We start from the raw sequence: 18,150 nt of genomic DNA on the forward strand, positions 1-18,150 counted from the left end.
AAACAAATAGAATACATCCTCTGAATCTGAGATTACAAGTCACATTTTGCAAGATATTAGAATTACACAATAACAAATGGTTTTAAACTTAATCCAACACAATATTCAAACTCTGTCTTTTAAAAGAAAATGGCTAGAAATAAATTTTCTTGGACAGACCATGCAAACATGAGTTCATAACTTAGAAAGCTTTCGGATAAAACTATAAAACTGCTCATTTTTCTTCTCCCCTCTCATATTCTTCAGTTTCCCTGAAAGAAGTTCTATTGCTCTAGGAAGTACAAATCAAACGATATCAATTCAGATTAAGGTATTAGGAAGAGGCAACTTATATGCGCCATACCTCTTGGAAGTAAGAAGTGGTCTGTTTGAAAAAATGAGTCTTATAGTAGGGGCTGAGGGTGTAATTGCTGAATTACACGCTTTCCCTATATGAGGCTCTAGTTTCAATCCCTGGCATCACACATATACACAGAAAAAGGTAAGTATGAAAGTTTAGGAATGAATCCTCTAATAACATACTGCCCGGCACAGTTTAAATAGCACAACCTATTAATTCAACAAGCACTGAGTGTGTTATGTGCCAGACTTACATATATGGTGTTTTGGAAGAAAAGAACTATGTGTCTCTCAGGTAATATCAAGTATGTAATTCTGCCCTGTACTAATAGCTAGCAAACAAAGACTAAAGAAGACAGCAACGAGAGTATGAAAATCAATCTAACCAAAACAGAAGACAGGTCTCATCATTTCAAAAATACTTCCTACCTTTCCATAGCCTCCTTTACCAAGTACCCGAAGTAGCTCAAAACATTCTGGTCTGATTTTTTCTGGCCCTCTGTTCACACTAGTTTCTGAGATTTCAAATTTCTCACAATGTTCCATGCCACTGGGGAGAGAAGCAAAACAAGTAAATTTGCAAAATGTTAAATTACCTTCGGCACTCTGTTAGGAAGAAAAAAAAGAGAAATATAATTCAATTAAGAAAAAGAGCAAGAAAGACAAGATGGCAAATTTAATATCTGTGCTCCAAACTAAAGATTCAATGACACAGCAGATTAAGAGGACAGTGGCTTATTATTTGTTTACTTATTAGAGTTTTTACAAAATGTACTATTATTTTCAAATGCATCAAGCACACCTAAACTAAAGCAAACAGAATAACTTCATCAAATCATGATGGAAAAATGCCTTTTATTACAATTTAGTTCATTTAAACATTTGTTCAAGGGCCCAGGATGCAGCATAGCTACAGAGCACTGGATGTTTGTAGTAGGACTAAGTCCCTGGGTTCTAACCCTGACACTAATTGGGGGGGTGGGGGGGGAAGAATATATATATAAATGGATACAATTTAATAGGTAGGAATTAGGTAACATCTCTTTGGTAATTTAGCATAAATCTGTGATCTTTTTAAAACTACCCATTAAATTTGTATTTATGTCACAAAAATTCTTTCTAATAAAACTTACCCATATATTTTTTCAAGCCTGCTTGATTTAAAGACTCCCAAAGGGGGGTAATTTTCTGTCATTTAAATACTTTTAAGAGTGAACTCAGTCTAGTCCCTGGTCCAAGGATTTTTACCTGGGGAGTAAGAGTAATCACTAAATACTATCCCTAAAATGTCCCAAGGGGGGTCAAAGCAATAGTACAGTGGGTAGGGCTTGCCCTGCACATGGCCGGGTGATCCTTGACATCCCATATGGTCCCCTGTGCACCACCAGGAGTGATTCCTGAGTGCAGAGCCAGGAGTAACCCCTGAGCATCACTGGGTGTGACCCAAAAGGAAAAAAAAAAAAACAAAAAAAAAGGGCACCAAGGTTGGCTTAATAGCTGTTTAAATGAGATATTACAGGGCTGGAGCAATAGTATAATAGGTAGGGCAGTTACCTTAACCTCTGTTCAATTCCTGCTACTCATGGAACTCCTAGCCTGCTGGGAGTGCAAAGGCAGGAGATGGAAGTAAGCCCTGAGACACTTATCAAAAAAATTTTAATACGTAAATGAGGTATTACAAATTATACAAGAAATATTTAACTTTTGGAACCATTTTTCTTTTTCAGTAAGAAAAAAGTTCTTTGAAGCCAGTTATGTAATTCAGTGGTAGATCCCTGGAACAAGTTTCCATAATAAAGCAATAAAAAACTAGGGCTTGAGAAACTGGAACAATAGTATCTCAGGTAAGGCACTTGCTTTGCATGCAGCCAACCCAGGTTCACTCCCCAGCATCCCATATGGTCCCCTGAGCCCCACCAGGAGTAATTCCAGGGCACAGAGCCAGGAGTAATTCCTGGGCCCTGAGCACCACCAAGTATGCACCCCAATCAAAAAATAAATTCTGGGCCCTGACTTGCTCTTCAAGCCCATGTTCTCCCTTGAACATGTATCACCCTTGCTAGTCTCTGTTTCTTAGTTTGCCTTTTTCCATTCTGAATAAGCCTCCCTCAAACAAGTGTTCTCTCCTGTACTTCTCCCTTTCTCTTCCTTCACATCTTTCTACATAAGTTTCAATAAAAACTTTCTTGCTTCACACACAAAATCTAGTTCCAGGGAGATGGTACAGGGGTTACGGAGCTTGCTTTACATTCATTCCACAGTCCCCAATACTACATATTTCCCCTGAACACTACTAGGGGTCATGCCCGACCAAAGAGCCAGGAATGGCTCCTGAGCACTGTCATGTATGGCACAACACTTCTGCCAATTACAATATTAAAAATTCTAAATCAACTCAGTCTAATGTTCAGTGTATGTAAATCTGAATATATTTTCCTCAAAATCCACACAAAAAGTTTTTATTATTACTTTGCTGCCAAAATCAATAGATCATGTCTACATAAAACGATTACATATACAACTGATTATTGGAATTACATAGTAGTTATGAACTAGGAATTATATAACCTACTAGTAAAGAAGACAGCAAAAGAAAATCTTTTCAAGTAGACTTACAGTTCATATGGTCCAACTCCCCCATGGTCCATGCTTTCATTTAATTGACCCTGAAAAATGTTAAAATTTTTAAAATAAATAATCTCAATCTCATAAACAAAAAATAAAGTTCTGATTCTTTACCCAATTATTGTAGGAGAATGAACTGAACCAGTTTTAAAAGTATCTATGGAGCCAGAGTGATAGTACAGCGGGTAGGGAATTTGCCTTGTACATGGCTGATCCAGATTCAATTCTGGCATCCCATATGGTCTCTGGAGGACCACCAGGAGTGATTCTTGAGTGCAGAGCCAAGACTAACCCTTGAGCATCACTGGGTGTGACCCCAAAACCAAATTAAATAAATAAAAATAATAAAAGTATCTATACTTTAATAACAGGAAAATATGATGATGATTAAATTAAGGTACAGAAACAATACTACGGGTATGACACTTGCAATTTTATGACAACTAAAGCTATAGGCACCACTCATCAGTGATTTTTCCTTCAAAATTTGTATTTAACAAATACTTTGGATGTATTATGAAACTAAAGGCACTTATATTAGTATGAGAACTACTAAATCATTGATTTCTACTACTACTGACTTTTAACTACAAATTACCCAGTCAAGATAGTATGGTGTTAGCAAAAAGATCAATGAAATAGAACTGAGCTCAGATATAAACCTTTACATTTACGGTCAAGTGACTTCTGACAAGGATGCCAGCAAAATTTAATGGAAGAGTATCTAGATGGAAAGCAAGGCTATAGCAGGTAAGGCAGGATTAAGCCCTGAGTACTGTGAGGAGTGGTCAAAAAAAGAAAGAAAAATGTCTAGTGAGTAATGCAAGACAATTTGGTATCTACTTGTAAAGAAATACTACTTTGAGCTTTTTTTTTTCTTTCTATTTTTGGGTTACACCAGGCAATGCTTAGAGGTTACTTCTGGTTCTGTACTCAAGAATCACTCCTGGCAGTGTTGGGGAACCATATGGAATGCTGGGGATTGAACCCAGGTCGGCTGTGTGCAAGGCAAAGGCCTTATCCACTTGTACTCTCACTCCAGCCCCCTACTTTGAACTCTTATCTAATAAAAAGGTAAAGGTAAAGGCCCTCCCGTTGATCGTCAATTTGCTCGAGCAAGCCCAGTAACGTCTCCATTGGAGACTTTGTTGTTACTGTGTCTGGCATATCGAATACTCTCGGTAGCTTGCCGGGCTCTCTGAGAGGGGCGGAGGAATCGAACTCGGGTCGGCCATGTTGGCTGCGTGCAAGGCAGACGCCCTACCCACTGTGCTATCGCTATACAAAAATTAACTCAAAATGGGTAGCAGAAGGCTGGAGAAATAGAAGAGGTGTTAAGGCGTTTGTCTTGTGCAGAGCCAACCATTGTTGATTCCCAGTACTGCACCATCAAGAGTTATGTCTGAGCATCACTAGGTGTGGCCCAAAAACAAAACAACAGAAGTGGGACAACAGGCCTAAATTTACGAGCTCTATAAAGAAGAAACTATAAAGAAAAAATCCAAGAGAGCAAATCTTCATGACTTGAAGTAACAAAGGGGTGTGTGTGTGTGTGTGTGTACGCAAGCTAGGGAGTGTAGTGGGAGGAACCACACCTGGCAGTGCTCAGGGATCACTCCTGAGGTGCACAGAGGACTATATGGGGTGCAGGGGACTGAACCTGGGTTAGCCTGTGCAAAGCAAGTGCCCTGTCTGCTGTACTATTTCTCTGACCCCATAAAAGCATTATCACCAACTTGGAGAGACAGTTCATGGATTGGAGCTGAAGCTTTGCATGCTGGAGACACGGGTTCAATCCCTGGCACTACAGCACCACCAAGTGTGGTCGAACAAACGCCCCCTCCTGACCCCCCCCAAAAAAGACATCACCAAAAGTACAAGATAATCTTGTTCAAATCTGAGCTGAACAACAGTACAATGGATAAATTATTTGCCTTGCACCAGGCTGACCTGGGTTCGATACGTGACATCCCATATGGTGCCCAGGAGTGATTTCTGAGTGCAGAGCCAGGAGTAACCCCTGGTCATAGCAAGTATGACCCAAAAGCAAAAAAACAAAAGATCTTTTTCCAATGTAAAAATTCTGTGTTTCAAATGACACTATCAAGAAAGTTAAAAAAGAAAACTCTTAAGATAAAACTATAAAGAACTTTTGTTTTTTAATTCAACTTAAAAGAAGATAAATAGTGGGTTGAAGAGATAGTTCCACTACAGTGTATGCTTTTCATGTGGGAGGCCCTTGTTCACTTTTGGGCAACACATGGTGTCCCAAGCAGAGCCAGGACAAGCCCCAGTGTTCTGGCATAGCCCCAAAAAGTAAAAGAAGAATGGGCTGCAAAGATAGCTCAAAGAACTGAAGTGCACTCAGGAGCCCCAGGTCCAATCCCTGGCACCATATGAAGCCTGAGGACCAAGTCAAAAGTAACCCAAGGACCACCAAGTGTGGCCCCCAAATAAAAAATAACAATAGGAACAAGACAAATAAACCAAATCTACAAAGAGTTGGAAAATTGAGCTGGAGGAAAGCTAAGGTGGTGGAACACATGCCCTGCATGTTTGAGGTCCTTTAGTTCAACCCCACGTACCACAGGTCTTTCCCTCCTTGGCAGAGACAGAAGTGGCCCCGCAGGCCCCAGAGTTCAGGCAGCCCCCAGATCTTAATAGCAATTCCTCCAAAGATTACATACAAATTGACAATAAGCACACAAAGCAACCTTCAAAACCATTGGCTATTTGGGCAATGCAAATCCTAATCAAATGAGGTTCCACTTCACCATAATTAAAAGGCAGAGATGGGGAAGGAGCAATAGTATAGTGGGTAAAACACCTGCTCTGCATGCCATCGACCCAGGTTGATCCCATATGGTCCCCTTCCTGAATGCAGAGCCAGAAGTAACCCCTAAGCATTGCCAGGTGTGCCCTCCCCCCATAGAGACAATGTACACCCCACACACTGGTGCCACCACTGGTGGAAAATAAAATGGAGCCACCACTTTGGAAAATAGCTTAGCAGTGTCAAAATTTAACTTAGAAGACCAGGAATGTCTTTAGTGGTAAATCAAATAAATCATGTGTGAGACCACATCAAAAATTTCAACACAGATTATAGAACTATACATATATTTTTTAAAAAATTAATGAAGAAATGAAAAGAAATATTTTTTAATTTTTTATTTTTATTTTATTGAATCACTGTGAGATATAGTTACAAGCTTTCATATTTGAGTTACAATCACACAATGATCAAATACCCATCCCTCCACCAGTGCACATTTCCCACCACCAATATCCCCAGTATACGCCCACTTTCCCACCCTCCCACTGCCTCCATGGTAGGCAATATTCCCCATACACTCTCTGCTTTTGGGCATTATGGTTTGCAATACAGATAATGAGAGGTTATCATATTTGGTCCTTTATCTACTTTCAGCACACATCTCCCATCCCGACCAATTCCTCCAACCCTCATTTTCTTAGTGATTCCTTCTCTATTCCAGCTGCCTTCTCCCCTCTGCTCACGAGGCAGGCCTCCAATTATGAAGCAATCTTCCTGGCCCTTGTATTTACTGTCCTTGGGTGTCAGGTTATGTTATTTTATACTCCACAAATGAGATGAACAGAAATTTCCTCAAAGAATATGGCCAGAGGAATATGAGAAAATGTTCTCCATCATTAATCTTCAGAAAAATGCAAATTAAAACAACAAATGAGATACCACACCAGAGTCCGAGACACATCAAAAAGAACAAGAACCAGTATTGGTGTGGATGTGAGGAAAAAGGAACTCTCCTTCACTGTTGGTGGGAATGTCCACTGGCTCAGCCTAAAAACAAAATAAATAAGAATTTAGCTTCCATTTGACCCAGCAATTCCACTTCACGGGATATATCCCAAGGTACTAAAACCAAAATGGAGAAAAAGATATTTGCACTACTATGTTCCTTATAGCATTATACACAACAGTCAAAATCTGGAAACAACCCAAGAGTCGAAAAATAGATGCCTGGATAAAGAAACCATGGTACATATACACAATGAAATATTACTCAGCCATAAGAAAAGACAGAATCATGCAATTTGCTGCTATGTGGATGAATCCGGAGAGTATCAAGCTGAGTGAAATTAGTCACAGGGCGAGAGAACAACACAGAATGAGCTCTCTAACATCCAGGGTATAAAGAAACATAATGGTGGAACAATGACTGCCCAAAGGCAATGGAAATAAAGAACGTGAGAACTGGTCTTCTGTAGGAAGCATTCCACTTGGGGAGAACGGGGTATAAGATAGAAAAGAAGCTACAACTATGGTGGAGAAGGGTAAAGGGTGACAGGTAAAGTGCTACTCAAGAAACCCTATTCATGAAACAGTACTGTAAAACACAGTGCCAAAAGTCATAAAAATCATTAAAAAAAGCGCCTTTTATAAAGGCAGGCAGTGAGGTGGAAGTCAGGGCGGCGTGCTCCACTGGTGGAAGGACTGGTACTGAGACATCGTATACCTGAAACCCAATCATGAATAACTTTGTAATTCACAGTTAATTAAATTAAAAAAAATCAACATATAACCAGGAATAGTGATAGGGAATGTACCTCGCATGTGCAAGGCCCTAAACACAAACCCCAGTATTGCAGGGCTCCTCAACACCACCTGGTGTGGCCCTGGTGGCCCATAAGTACCACCAGTCAGCACTAGGCTGATCATCACCTAAATTAGTCCCATACACCTGACAACTACCAGATATGATCATATACATATGGTCAAGGCTCACTCAAGGCAGGACTTGGAGGACCATATGGCGTGCCAGGAATTGAATCTGGTTCAGTCACTTGCAAGGCAAGCACCCTACTTGCTGTACCGTTGCTACAGCCATAGATACATATACATTTTATACATAATATAAACATATATACATATATATTTAAACTAAGCATATCACATGAGCCAGCAAATCTAAACCCAATTTACTCAAGAGAAATACTATCTTCAAAAACTTGACACAAATATTCACAGTAAGTTAAAAGGAAATACAAATGACCATCAACTAATGAATATGGTTGATTCACACAATGAAATACTTGTGAGGATACAGCGCTTGCTTGCATAGGGAAACTTGGGTTTGATCCTCAGCATTCCATATGGTCCCCTGAGTACCGCCAGGAGTAATTCCTGAGCACAGAGTCAGGAGTAACCCCTGAGCACTGCCGGGTGTGGTCCAAACACACACACACACACACACACACACACACACACACACACACAGTGAATCTCTCTGGGGACGGAGAGATAGATAGAGGGTAACACTTACTTTGTACATAGCTGAACTGGGTTCAATCTCTGGCATCGGAATCCCTGAGTACCTCCAAGAGATAACCTTGAGCACAGAGCCAGGAGTAAACCCTGAACTCAAACACCCTTCTTCCCCAAATTCTTCAATACAGTCTGATTATAAACTTTTTTTTTCTTCTTTTTTTGTAGGAGTACTGCTATTTATTCAGCCACTGATTAGCTGATTGAATTGTGCATGAACTCCACCTTACTTTTTTTTTCTTTTTCCATTTTTTATAATTTTATTTATTGAATCACCGTGAGAGCAGTTACAAAGCTTTTGGGTCTAAGTCTCAGTCATACAATGAAACACCCGAACCTTCACCAGTGCCCATTCTCCACCACCAAAAATCCCAGTATACCCCCATCCCACACCCTCCCCCTGCCTGTGGGGCAGATGATTTCTATATTACTCTCTCTCTACTTTGATCACATTCACTATTTCGACACCAGACCCACCATTATTTAAGATTTTACCCCAACACGCAGATCTGCTGAAAAGGCAACAATAGACAATTTGTGTTCTATTGCTGGTTATGAATAACATATGATGTCGTGTGGCTGCAGTAGGGCCATGTGGTTTTGAAGTTCTGAAATTTTAAAACTTAAATCTGGAGGGATTTCTGCCAAAAGCCACTGGGTTTAGAGATCTGCTCCTGAGTCTCTGGGATCATGGCCGTTGAGCAGCTTGATGAGGAGCCAAAGAGGCCATTCGTGGGCGATGACTTGGGGTCTCGTTGGGGTGGGGAGGAAAGGCCCGGCTCCACCCTCATCCCGTGAGGCCCTGTGTGTCTCATCACTGGGGGCCCAAATGTGACTATCCAGTGGCTTCAGACGGATGGCGGCCACTGGGCCGCCAGGGGGAGTAGGCCAAGGCACGAAACCTATTCCCACCTGGGTTGGCCCAGCACCGGTAGCCTACTGCAGAGACCAGACGCATTTCTACCTAAAGCCACTGGGTCCGAGATTCGTTTGAGTCTCTGGGATCATGGCCATTAAGCAGTTCAATCAGGAACCAGAGAGGCCATGCCTCCAATTATACAGCTGAACCAGAGGTGGTTTGTGGGTGTGTTTCCCACATACCTAACTTTTGGCCGTTTACTTTCTTGGTAAACTTTGCCCCAAGTTTTTGGGGTCTGGCCAATTTTTCTATGTCTATCCCTCTCTTTCTGACTCATTTCGCTTAGCATGATACTTTCCATATTGTACCACTTGTATGTAAATTTCATGACTTCATCTTTTCTAAGAGCTACATAGTACTCCATTGTGTAGATGTACCAAAGTTTCTTTAACCAGTCATCTGTTCTTGGGCATTCAGGTTTCTTCCAGTTTCTGGCTATTGTAAAGAGTGCTGCAATGAACAAACAAGTGCAGATGTCACTTCGACTACACATTTTTGCCTCTCTGGGGTAAAAATTCTTTTTTAAACAGGGCCAGACCCTGAAGTGCTCAGAGGCCAGGGTCATTCTTAGCATGACTTTCTCTGCCAGAGGAACCAGTCCATGTTAAATATATAACAAATACATAGTATCCCTGACCTGGGGATGGCTCATCAGCCAATGTCACTTCCCGGCAGATGTGGGGCCAAGAGTTTGGCCCTGAGAGTGGCCCACATGTTCAGCATGCAGTCCCTATGACTCTGTGGATGACCCTCAGGACCCCTGAGCTGCAGTGTGTCAGATCTCCAGCTCACTGGCAAGGGGGTGCGAACTAAAGTGTGTGTGACCCCCAGTAAGTGTGTGCAATTCCCAGTAAGCACTACAGATGTGGGCATAAAGATCATGAGCGGGACCGCCCACAAGCCCGTGTGACACCACAGCACATTCCTCACCTGAGAGCGCCAGAGAATATGCCTGACACTAGTCAGTCTAGAGTATAACACTCAGTGAGTATCACAACAAGATGTGGGTGCAATTCCGGGTCAACACAACAATAAAAGAGAGTGGGGGAAAAACCTATCATATTCAGAAACAATTTGGATGCTCAAATGTGCTCAAATACAAGACTTTAGTCATAACTAATTCATAGTATGCGCAAGTCAGGATGAGATCTAGCACAGGGGATGTGTGATTTATTAACAGACTACGGCAAATTGATGGGGACAATTCTGGAAGTTTCAGCTTGATAAACTTAGTGAGATGGATGCAGCGGTCATAGTTAAAGGGTGTGTGTGTGGGGGGGGTGGTGCTTCCTATAATCATCTGAAAGCTTTAAAAACAAAAGACTAACTTCTCTCAGATGTGATAAAGGTGATGTTATATAATTGTTTTTTCTTTAATGTAAGTTTAACTTAGTTCCAAATTAAAGACCACAGAGTTGTTAACACTGAACCAAGGACTTTGAAGCCACCTAGAAAGATATGCCCTGTGGCTAATCTTCATTTCTCAAGCCAGTCAGGCCTGTATTACCTACCACCTGCCTCTGTTTTTATAATTGCTTACCGTTACCCTCTAGAGCAGAAACAACTGAGACACAATTCACAATTCTTTCCTGCTACTTGATGCTAGTTTTAGAAAGCTTTATACCAGAAGCATCAAACTAACATATAATACATACTGAAACCTCTTTCCCTAGAAATTCTATTCAGATTCTTTTTTCCTGTTGCCTTAAGCTTAATGACCCCCCAGTGCTTTCGTGTGTGTGCCACAATGATACACAAAGTGGTATATGGCTCCCCTAATGTACACTGTTGCAGGACAATGTTCACTCCCAGCATTGCATAGTCGCCTGAACACAACAAGGAGTTAGCACTGGCCTAGGTCCCTGAGTACTGCTGGATATGGTCCCTATACCAGAAATTTTTAAAAAGATAGGATGTTTCAAACTAGCTAACTAAAATAACTTTGCAAAGTTTTTTTTTTTCTTTTTGGGTCATACCCCGCAACGTACAGGGGTTATTCCTGGTTCACGCACTCAGGTATTACTCCTGGAAGTGCTCAGGGGACCATATGGGATGCTGGGAATCGAACCCAGACTGGCCGTGTGCAAGGCAAATGCCCTACCCGCCGTGCCATCACTCCAGCCCCCAACTTTGCAAAGTTTTAAATTCAAATTGCATACAAAGTTCCAAAGTCCCAAAGGAAAAACATTTACAAATATTTAAACATTGTTCCAGAATGGCTTAAATATACTTAATTCACACATTAAATTAATTTTAATTAAATCTTTTACCAACTTTCCTGGCAGATCACAGGCATTTTCCTTATAAGATTTGGGGACCAGGATATAATATAGCAGGTAAGGGACTTTCCTTGCACTCAGCTGACCCAGGTTTGATCCCTGGCACCCCATATGGTCCCCAAATCCACCAGTAGTGATCCTTGAGCAAAAAGCAAGGAGCAAGTCCTGAGCACCTGTGAGTGTGGCGCCCAAACAAACAAACAAAAACAAAAGACTCAGTAATTCAGATAAATTAAAAATAAATAAAAGAGTAAATCTATTGCCAAAACCTTTGATTATTTAAAAATGCTGGGGAAAAAAAGGAGAGAAGGGGTGGTAACTGAGAGACAGTAAGATGGGTATGGTAAAATGGCCAGTAAAATGTAATGGACAGTAAAATGGTCGTGTATGTGGTTGACCCAGGTTCAATTCCCAGCATCCCATTTGGTCCCCTGAGACTGGCAGGAGTAATTCCTGAGTACAGAGCCAGGATTACCAGTTGTGGCACAAAACAAACACAAAAAAACACCCCTAAAATAAATAGTTTCGTTTAATGTATTACTACTCACGATAAGTAATGAATACATTTTTCTATAAGTAATGAATACATTTTTCTATAATTTTATAATCATGGGCTAGAGCGATAGCACAGCGGGTTAGGTGTTTGCCTTGCACGCGGCCAACCCAGGTTGGATTCCTCCGCTCCTCTCGGAGAGCCTGGCAAGCTACCGGGAGTATCTCGCCCTCACGGCAAAGCCTGGCATATTCCCTATGGAGTATTCGATATGCCAGACACAGTAACTGCAAGTCTCACAATTTATTGTGAGACGTTACTGGTGCCTGCTCGAGCAAATCAATGAACAACAGGAGGACAGCGCTACAGTGCTTATAATTATGAATACTGCTGGGGCCTGAGAGATCGTACAGCAGGTGGGGCATTTGCCTTGCACATGGCCAACCCAGGTTCAATCTCTGGCATTCTATATGTTCCCCCAAGCACCGCCAGGAGTAATTCCTGAGTGCAGAGCCAGGAGTAACCCCTGAGCATCACTTGCTGTGACCCAAAAAGGGAAAAAAAAAATCATGAATACTGCAAGCACAGCATTTATCAAAGCAATAAAAATTAATTCTTTTGCTTAATAAAAAAATATAACAATCTGAAACTCATAGTTAACTTCTGTGGTTATTTCAAACTTTAGTAAAGGTAAGGTAAAGGCCCTCCCGTTGATCGTCGATTTGCTCGAGCGGGCCCAGTAACGTCTCCATTGGAGACTTTGTTGTTACTGTGTCTGGCATATCGAATACTCTCGGTAGCTTGCCGGGCTCTCCGAGAGGGGCGGAGGAATCGAACTCTGGTCGGCCATGTTGGCCGCTTGTAAGGCAGACGCCCTACCCGCTGTGCTATCGCTCCAGCCCTTTAGTAAGATAAGTTTTCTATTGTCCCTAGAGAAGCAGAGATTCCCAACATTTAGTAAGATTCCCAACATTTAGTAAGCAGAGATTCCCAACTTTAGTAAGATAAGTTTTCTATTGTCCCTAGAGAAGCAGAGATTCCCAACATTTTCATAATCTAATGGAACACTGGTAGAGATAAACTCTTCTTCAGCTGCAATTCACCATCAACAAAGTACAGCAACATTAAAAAAAACAAAAAAACACTATGCTACACCCCACCCCACAAGCCTTCTTCCCACAGGTTCTTATACAGTCCTCTGAAGATGTTCAACCAGGGTATTTTTTTATAGACAGTAGCAAGTTTTCAGCTTTATCTAAAAATATATCAAATGTAATTTCCTTACTTTTGATTCACTGAGGAATTTAAAATATTATGTGAGGGGCTGGAGTGAGAGCACAGCGGGTAGGGCGTTTGCCTTGCACGCAGCCAACATGACTAACACAGGTTCGATTCCCAGCACTCCATATGGTCCCCTGAGCACCTCCAGGAGCAATTCCTGAGTGCATGAGCCAGGAGTAACTCCTGAGCATTGCTGGGTGTGACCCAAAAAGCAAAAAAAAAAAAAAATTATGTGAATACGTGTCTGTTAACAAATTAGTTAACTTGGTGTAATAAGTCTAAAGCACACTGCTTCTCTACGTAAGATTGATTATTTTATTTTACTTTTTTTTTTTGGTACGAGGATCACTTACAGCTCAATGCTCGGAGCTATTCCCAATACGGCTTGGGGAACCATGCAGTGCTGAGGATAGAATCTAGGGCCCCCACAAACAAAATGTATGTGCTACACACAGACCCTTCAGCTTGCTGTTGTTGTTGTTGTTGTTGTTGTTTTCTTTATACAGCCCCTTTGAATTATCTCACCAACCCAGGACCAATAAATAAAAGGGGGAAAAATTGTATTGGATGGGGGGAAAGGCTCAAAGAGCAGTAGTATATGTTTTCCATTCAGGAGCCCTGGATTCAATCCCCAGCATTACGTGACCCTTCAAGCACTTCCAGGAATGGCCACCAAGAACAGAATCAGGAATAGCGCCCCAAGTTCCACCAAGTGTGGCCCCCTCAAAAACAAAAAGAAAATAAAACAAAACAAAAAGGTAGTACAGTTCGAAAACCAAAGTACCTATGCCATAAATATACTTATTATGAGGACTAGATGTTAGATAAGGGTAAACTTGAATGATTGGTTCCTTGGCATGGAGTAACATTGACAAGTTATATTTTCTGTGAATTTGTTGTTACAATATTTAAAGGATACTGTTAATACTTTATTCCACAAAATTCTCATTTACAGAGAAGAAAGAAGTGTCAGAGATAAAGCAATTTATTCTAGGTCACACACAGAGTTAGTGAGAATGCCTAAAGGGATCTAAATTCATTTGTTTTGGGGTCATACCTGGCGGTGCTCAGGGCTTACTCCTGTCTATGCACTGAGGCATCACTCCTGGTGGGGTTCAGGGACCATATGAAGAGCTGGGGATTAGAAGTGGGTCAGAAACGTGCAAGGCAAACGCTCTACCGACTGTACTATTGCTATGGCTCCTAAATTCACTTTTGACCCACCATAAACGTATATTACGGGCACTGTGTGTTAGTAAGTGCCACAAAGAAGCATCTAACGAAGCCTGCTGATCTGAGTCAAGGACACTACCAACTATCAACGCATGTGGCCTATACCTCACTTTCTTAAGTATAAAGCAAGGGCCGGAAGATAGCTCAAGGAGCTGAAGCACATGCTTTGCTTGTGGGAGAAACCAGAACCACATGGTTCCCTGAGCACCACTGGGAATGACCGCTGAGCACTTTACAGGAAAGAGCCCCCAACCACTACCAGTTATGACCCAAAAACTAATAAAAGAAAAAAAATGAAGTGAGATTACTTTGATATACACAAATGTTCAAAAATATTGGGTACTAAAGACTACAAATTCACAAAAGTCAAAAAGTTATATTATAATTGAAACCCAAGCACAAAAATTTATAAGTCTACAACTGTACCTCATGGTGTCTCACTAATAAAAATAAAAAATAAAATAATAAAATTTTTTTTAAAAAAGTTATATTATTATGAATTCACAATAGCCAGGATTTTCAAGGCCCTAAGATTTCAAGCCAAAGCAAGAGTTACAGGGGTTAAGGAATGTGGCCAACCCTGGTTCAATTCCAGCAGCCACAGTGATCCCTCAGCACAGAACCAGGAGTCAGCCCTCAGTGCCATCTGGTGTGGGCCCCAAAATAGAATAAACCAGGAAAAAAAAAAGGAAAAGAAAAGAAAAGGTTCTAAAGTTTCTTTAATTCTTTTTTGGTTGTTGTTTTTGGTAATACCTGGCTGTGTTCAGGGTTTACTCCCGGCTCTGCACTTAGGTATTGCTCCTTTGGGGCTCAGGGAACCATATGGAGTGCTAGGGATCAAACCCAGGTCAACTGATCAGGTGTGTGCAAGGCATGGGCCTTATTCCCTGTACTATCGTTACAGTTCTTATTTATTTTGGTTTTGGGGGCCACACTCTTGGTTGCTCAGAGGTCACTCTTGGCTCTGCACTCAGGAATATCCTGGGGATAATTCCAGGGGTACAGGATGCCAGGGTCCACCATGTGGAAAGCCAAAGTACTCATTCTTCTGTACTATCTCTCCAGCCCCTCTTAAATTTACTTTTTGAGAAACCTAGATATCACTAAAATTTCCTTTGGTTGCCTATTCAATTCTTTTCCAGGACTTTCCCCTTGTTCACCAGAGGGTAGCGCTTTAAATTTTAGTTTTTTTGAATTTTCTTGGGCCAGAGCAACAGTACAGCAGGTAGGGCTTGTCTTGCATGTGACCAACCCAGGTTTCATCCCTAGCACCCCATATGGTCCCCAGAGCTGACCAGGAGTGACCCCTGAGAGCAGAGCCAGAAGTAAACCTTGAGAACCACCAGGTGTGGCCCCAAAACAAAACATTATTTCTTCAACTCCAAAAGCATAAAATATATTTTCCTTAAGCCTATTCCTCAAATTGCTCTGTAATTAGCTTAGCTCCCTCCCTGTTTCCTCTCCCAAAAACTGTAGTCATATCTCTTTCTCATTTCCACTAATTTCTTTGGTCACTTCATACCCTCTCAAAATCTGCTTGTACCTAGCAAAACAAATGTCCAGAAGTAGGCCAAAACAGTCCCATTCAGGTCCCAGCTCATACTACAGCATTTAATACATAATACAGTTTCTTAATACAGTATTTTACTTCTAGCTCTTTTGATTTCTGATAAACCCAGAATCTGTAAATTCTTACCAATAAGGATATCACAAAATACCCATCCTATCTAGATTTCTATTCTGCCTGCTTCAAAGTCACTACCATATGGAGTCAATATAACTAATGAAAAAATATGGTATCTGTAGTGAAAGTAATTTTAAAAATTGCTTCAAATAGTAATTATTCTATCACATTATTTAAGACACTAACTAGAATTTAGACCCCAATACCTTTTTTTTAAAAAAAGCACATGTTCTCAGTACCCACTTTCCGAACTGTCATCTACTGCATAACCAAAAAAAGACAGTACTTTTCAGCCTACTTTCTTAAAGTTTTCAAAGTTCTTTATACCAGAGAATCTCAATCTTTTGTGAGCGAGCAGAAACCAACTTATTTGCCTCAAAAGAAAAATCATGTGAGGGAAAGGCAGGACAGCCTCTTTTGCAAACGTCTGACATCTGTCATTAACCCTTCTAAGCATTTATACAACAGAATTTAGAATCTGAATTACCACGAGGATATAATTAATATTCATCTGCCCAAAAGCATTGATTTCGTGTGACAAAACCATTTTGAAACTTCAGGCAAGTGCAACTATCCCCCCCCCCCCCAAATACATTTCACTTGAAAAAAGTAATACTCCATAGTGAACTACTAAGATACTAGGACAGCGAAGGTAAAGGCAAACTTTGCATTAGGAAAAACGATTCTAAATTTAGTACCCTCAGCTACAGCACGGAAAGCCCTCACACCACCATTCACAAGTCTCAGTTCAAGCAATTTATTTTTGGCAAGCCAAATCACAGCTGTCAACGCTGGTTTTTTTCCACCCCCAAATTACATAAAGTATTTTGGAAAAAATGTAGACATCTTCAACTGGGGGAAAAGTAAGTTACAAGTACCGTCTGTTATTATAAATGCTCTTTGGAGAATTAAAAAAAAAAAGTCACACGAAAGGGGGTTAGCAAAAAAAAAAAGGCAAACCAACCAACCCTAGAAGATGCAGTAGAGCCCCCTTGCTCCCGAAATAAAACTCCTGGTGGTTGTAACAGCAGCAGCAGCAGCAGCAGCAGCGCTACTCCCGACAGAAGTTTTCAGCTGTCACTTCTAACAGCTGAGCGCTTCCTAGGAGAGAAGCGACAGGCCGAGGAGAGAGGCGGTTGCGGGAGGTCTGAACACTCGAAATCTTCCTCCGAGCGGAACCTTTCGCGCTTCACCTGCACTTACGGGACACCCAGCGGACGCAGGCAACCACCCGCTCCCCCCCCCCCCCACACACACACACCGCCCGCCCCAACACGCGCTTCCACCACTCGCGCCCCGAAACGCTCAAGTCCGAAAGATCCGGGAACTGACCACGCGCCGCTTCTCCTTCCCTCCACCAAGCCCTCGGGGGCTGTGCGGATCCGGGGCTCGGGGGGCGCGCGACCTGCACCTGCGAGCCCCGCTGCGGGTCCACACCTAAGGGCCAGGTCCCGGGGGCCCCGCCCGCTCTCCCGCCCCGGGGCCGCGCGGAGCCGCAGCTCCCCCAGCAAACTCCACGCGCCTCCCGGGGGTCTCCGCGCTCTCAGACCCGCCAGGCTTCCCGGGCCCGCGCCACCGCCCCGGCCCTGTCACCTCGGGCCCCCCCGGGACCCCGGGCCTCACCCCCTCCTCCAGCTCATCCTCAGAGCCCGCGTCCTCTGGCTGGTCCAAGTCTATGTCAAACACTCCTGCCATGTCCTCAGCTTCCTGGTCTCGGAAGTCTGGCGCTGAGTAAAAGCCGTCCCGCCTCCGTCGTCGCCTCATGGGCCCGGACCCGCCGCAGCCACCGCCGCCGCTGCCGCCATCATCGGCTGCTTGGCGTAGTGCGTCTGCGCCTAGGCCCTCGACTGGCTACTCCGGTTCAGCGGCGGCGCATGCGTGCACGGCTCTCTGAAGCCCAACTGTGGGCAATGGACATGCGTAGAACTCTCGCCGGGAGCCAGGTCCGGGCAAGAACATGCGCACATCGCCAGTCGAAGCCGCGCTGGG

General features: G+C 42.5%; 1 protein-coding gene across 4 annotated transcripts in view; it reads right to left on the reverse strand.

The window, feature by feature from the left end:
- RPS6KB1 (ribosomal protein S6 kinase B1) overlaps positions 1 to 18,014 on the reverse strand; it is a 45,663-nt gene extending 27,649 nt beyond the window's left edge. For 2 of the 4 annotated variants that reach the window (XM_056126597.1, XM_056126598.1), the window contains exons 1-3: positions 17,785 to 18,014; positions 2,956 to 3,005; positions 769 to 889 (exon numbers count right to left, since the gene is read on the reverse strand). In XM_056126597.1, coding sequence (XP_055982572.1) covers positions 769 to 889; positions 2,956 to 3,005; positions 17,785 to 17,925 — 312 coding nt within the window. In that variant the 5' untranslated portion in view covers positions 17,926 to 18,014. The remainder of the gene's footprint in view (positions 1 to 768; positions 890 to 2,955; positions 3,006 to 17,784) is intronic. The other 2 variants (XM_056126595.1, XM_056126596.1) reach the window with 2 other exon arrangements.
- Positions 18,015 to 18,150: the final 136 nt, after the last annotated feature.

Source organism: Sorex fumeus, unplaced genomic scaffold (genome assembly GCF_029834395.1).
Source record: "Sorex fumeus unplaced genomic scaffold, SorFum_2.1 ptg000063l, whole genome shotgun sequence".
Lineage (NCBI taxonomy): Eukaryota > Metazoa > Chordata > Mammalia > Eulipotyphla > Soricidae > Sorex > Sorex fumeus.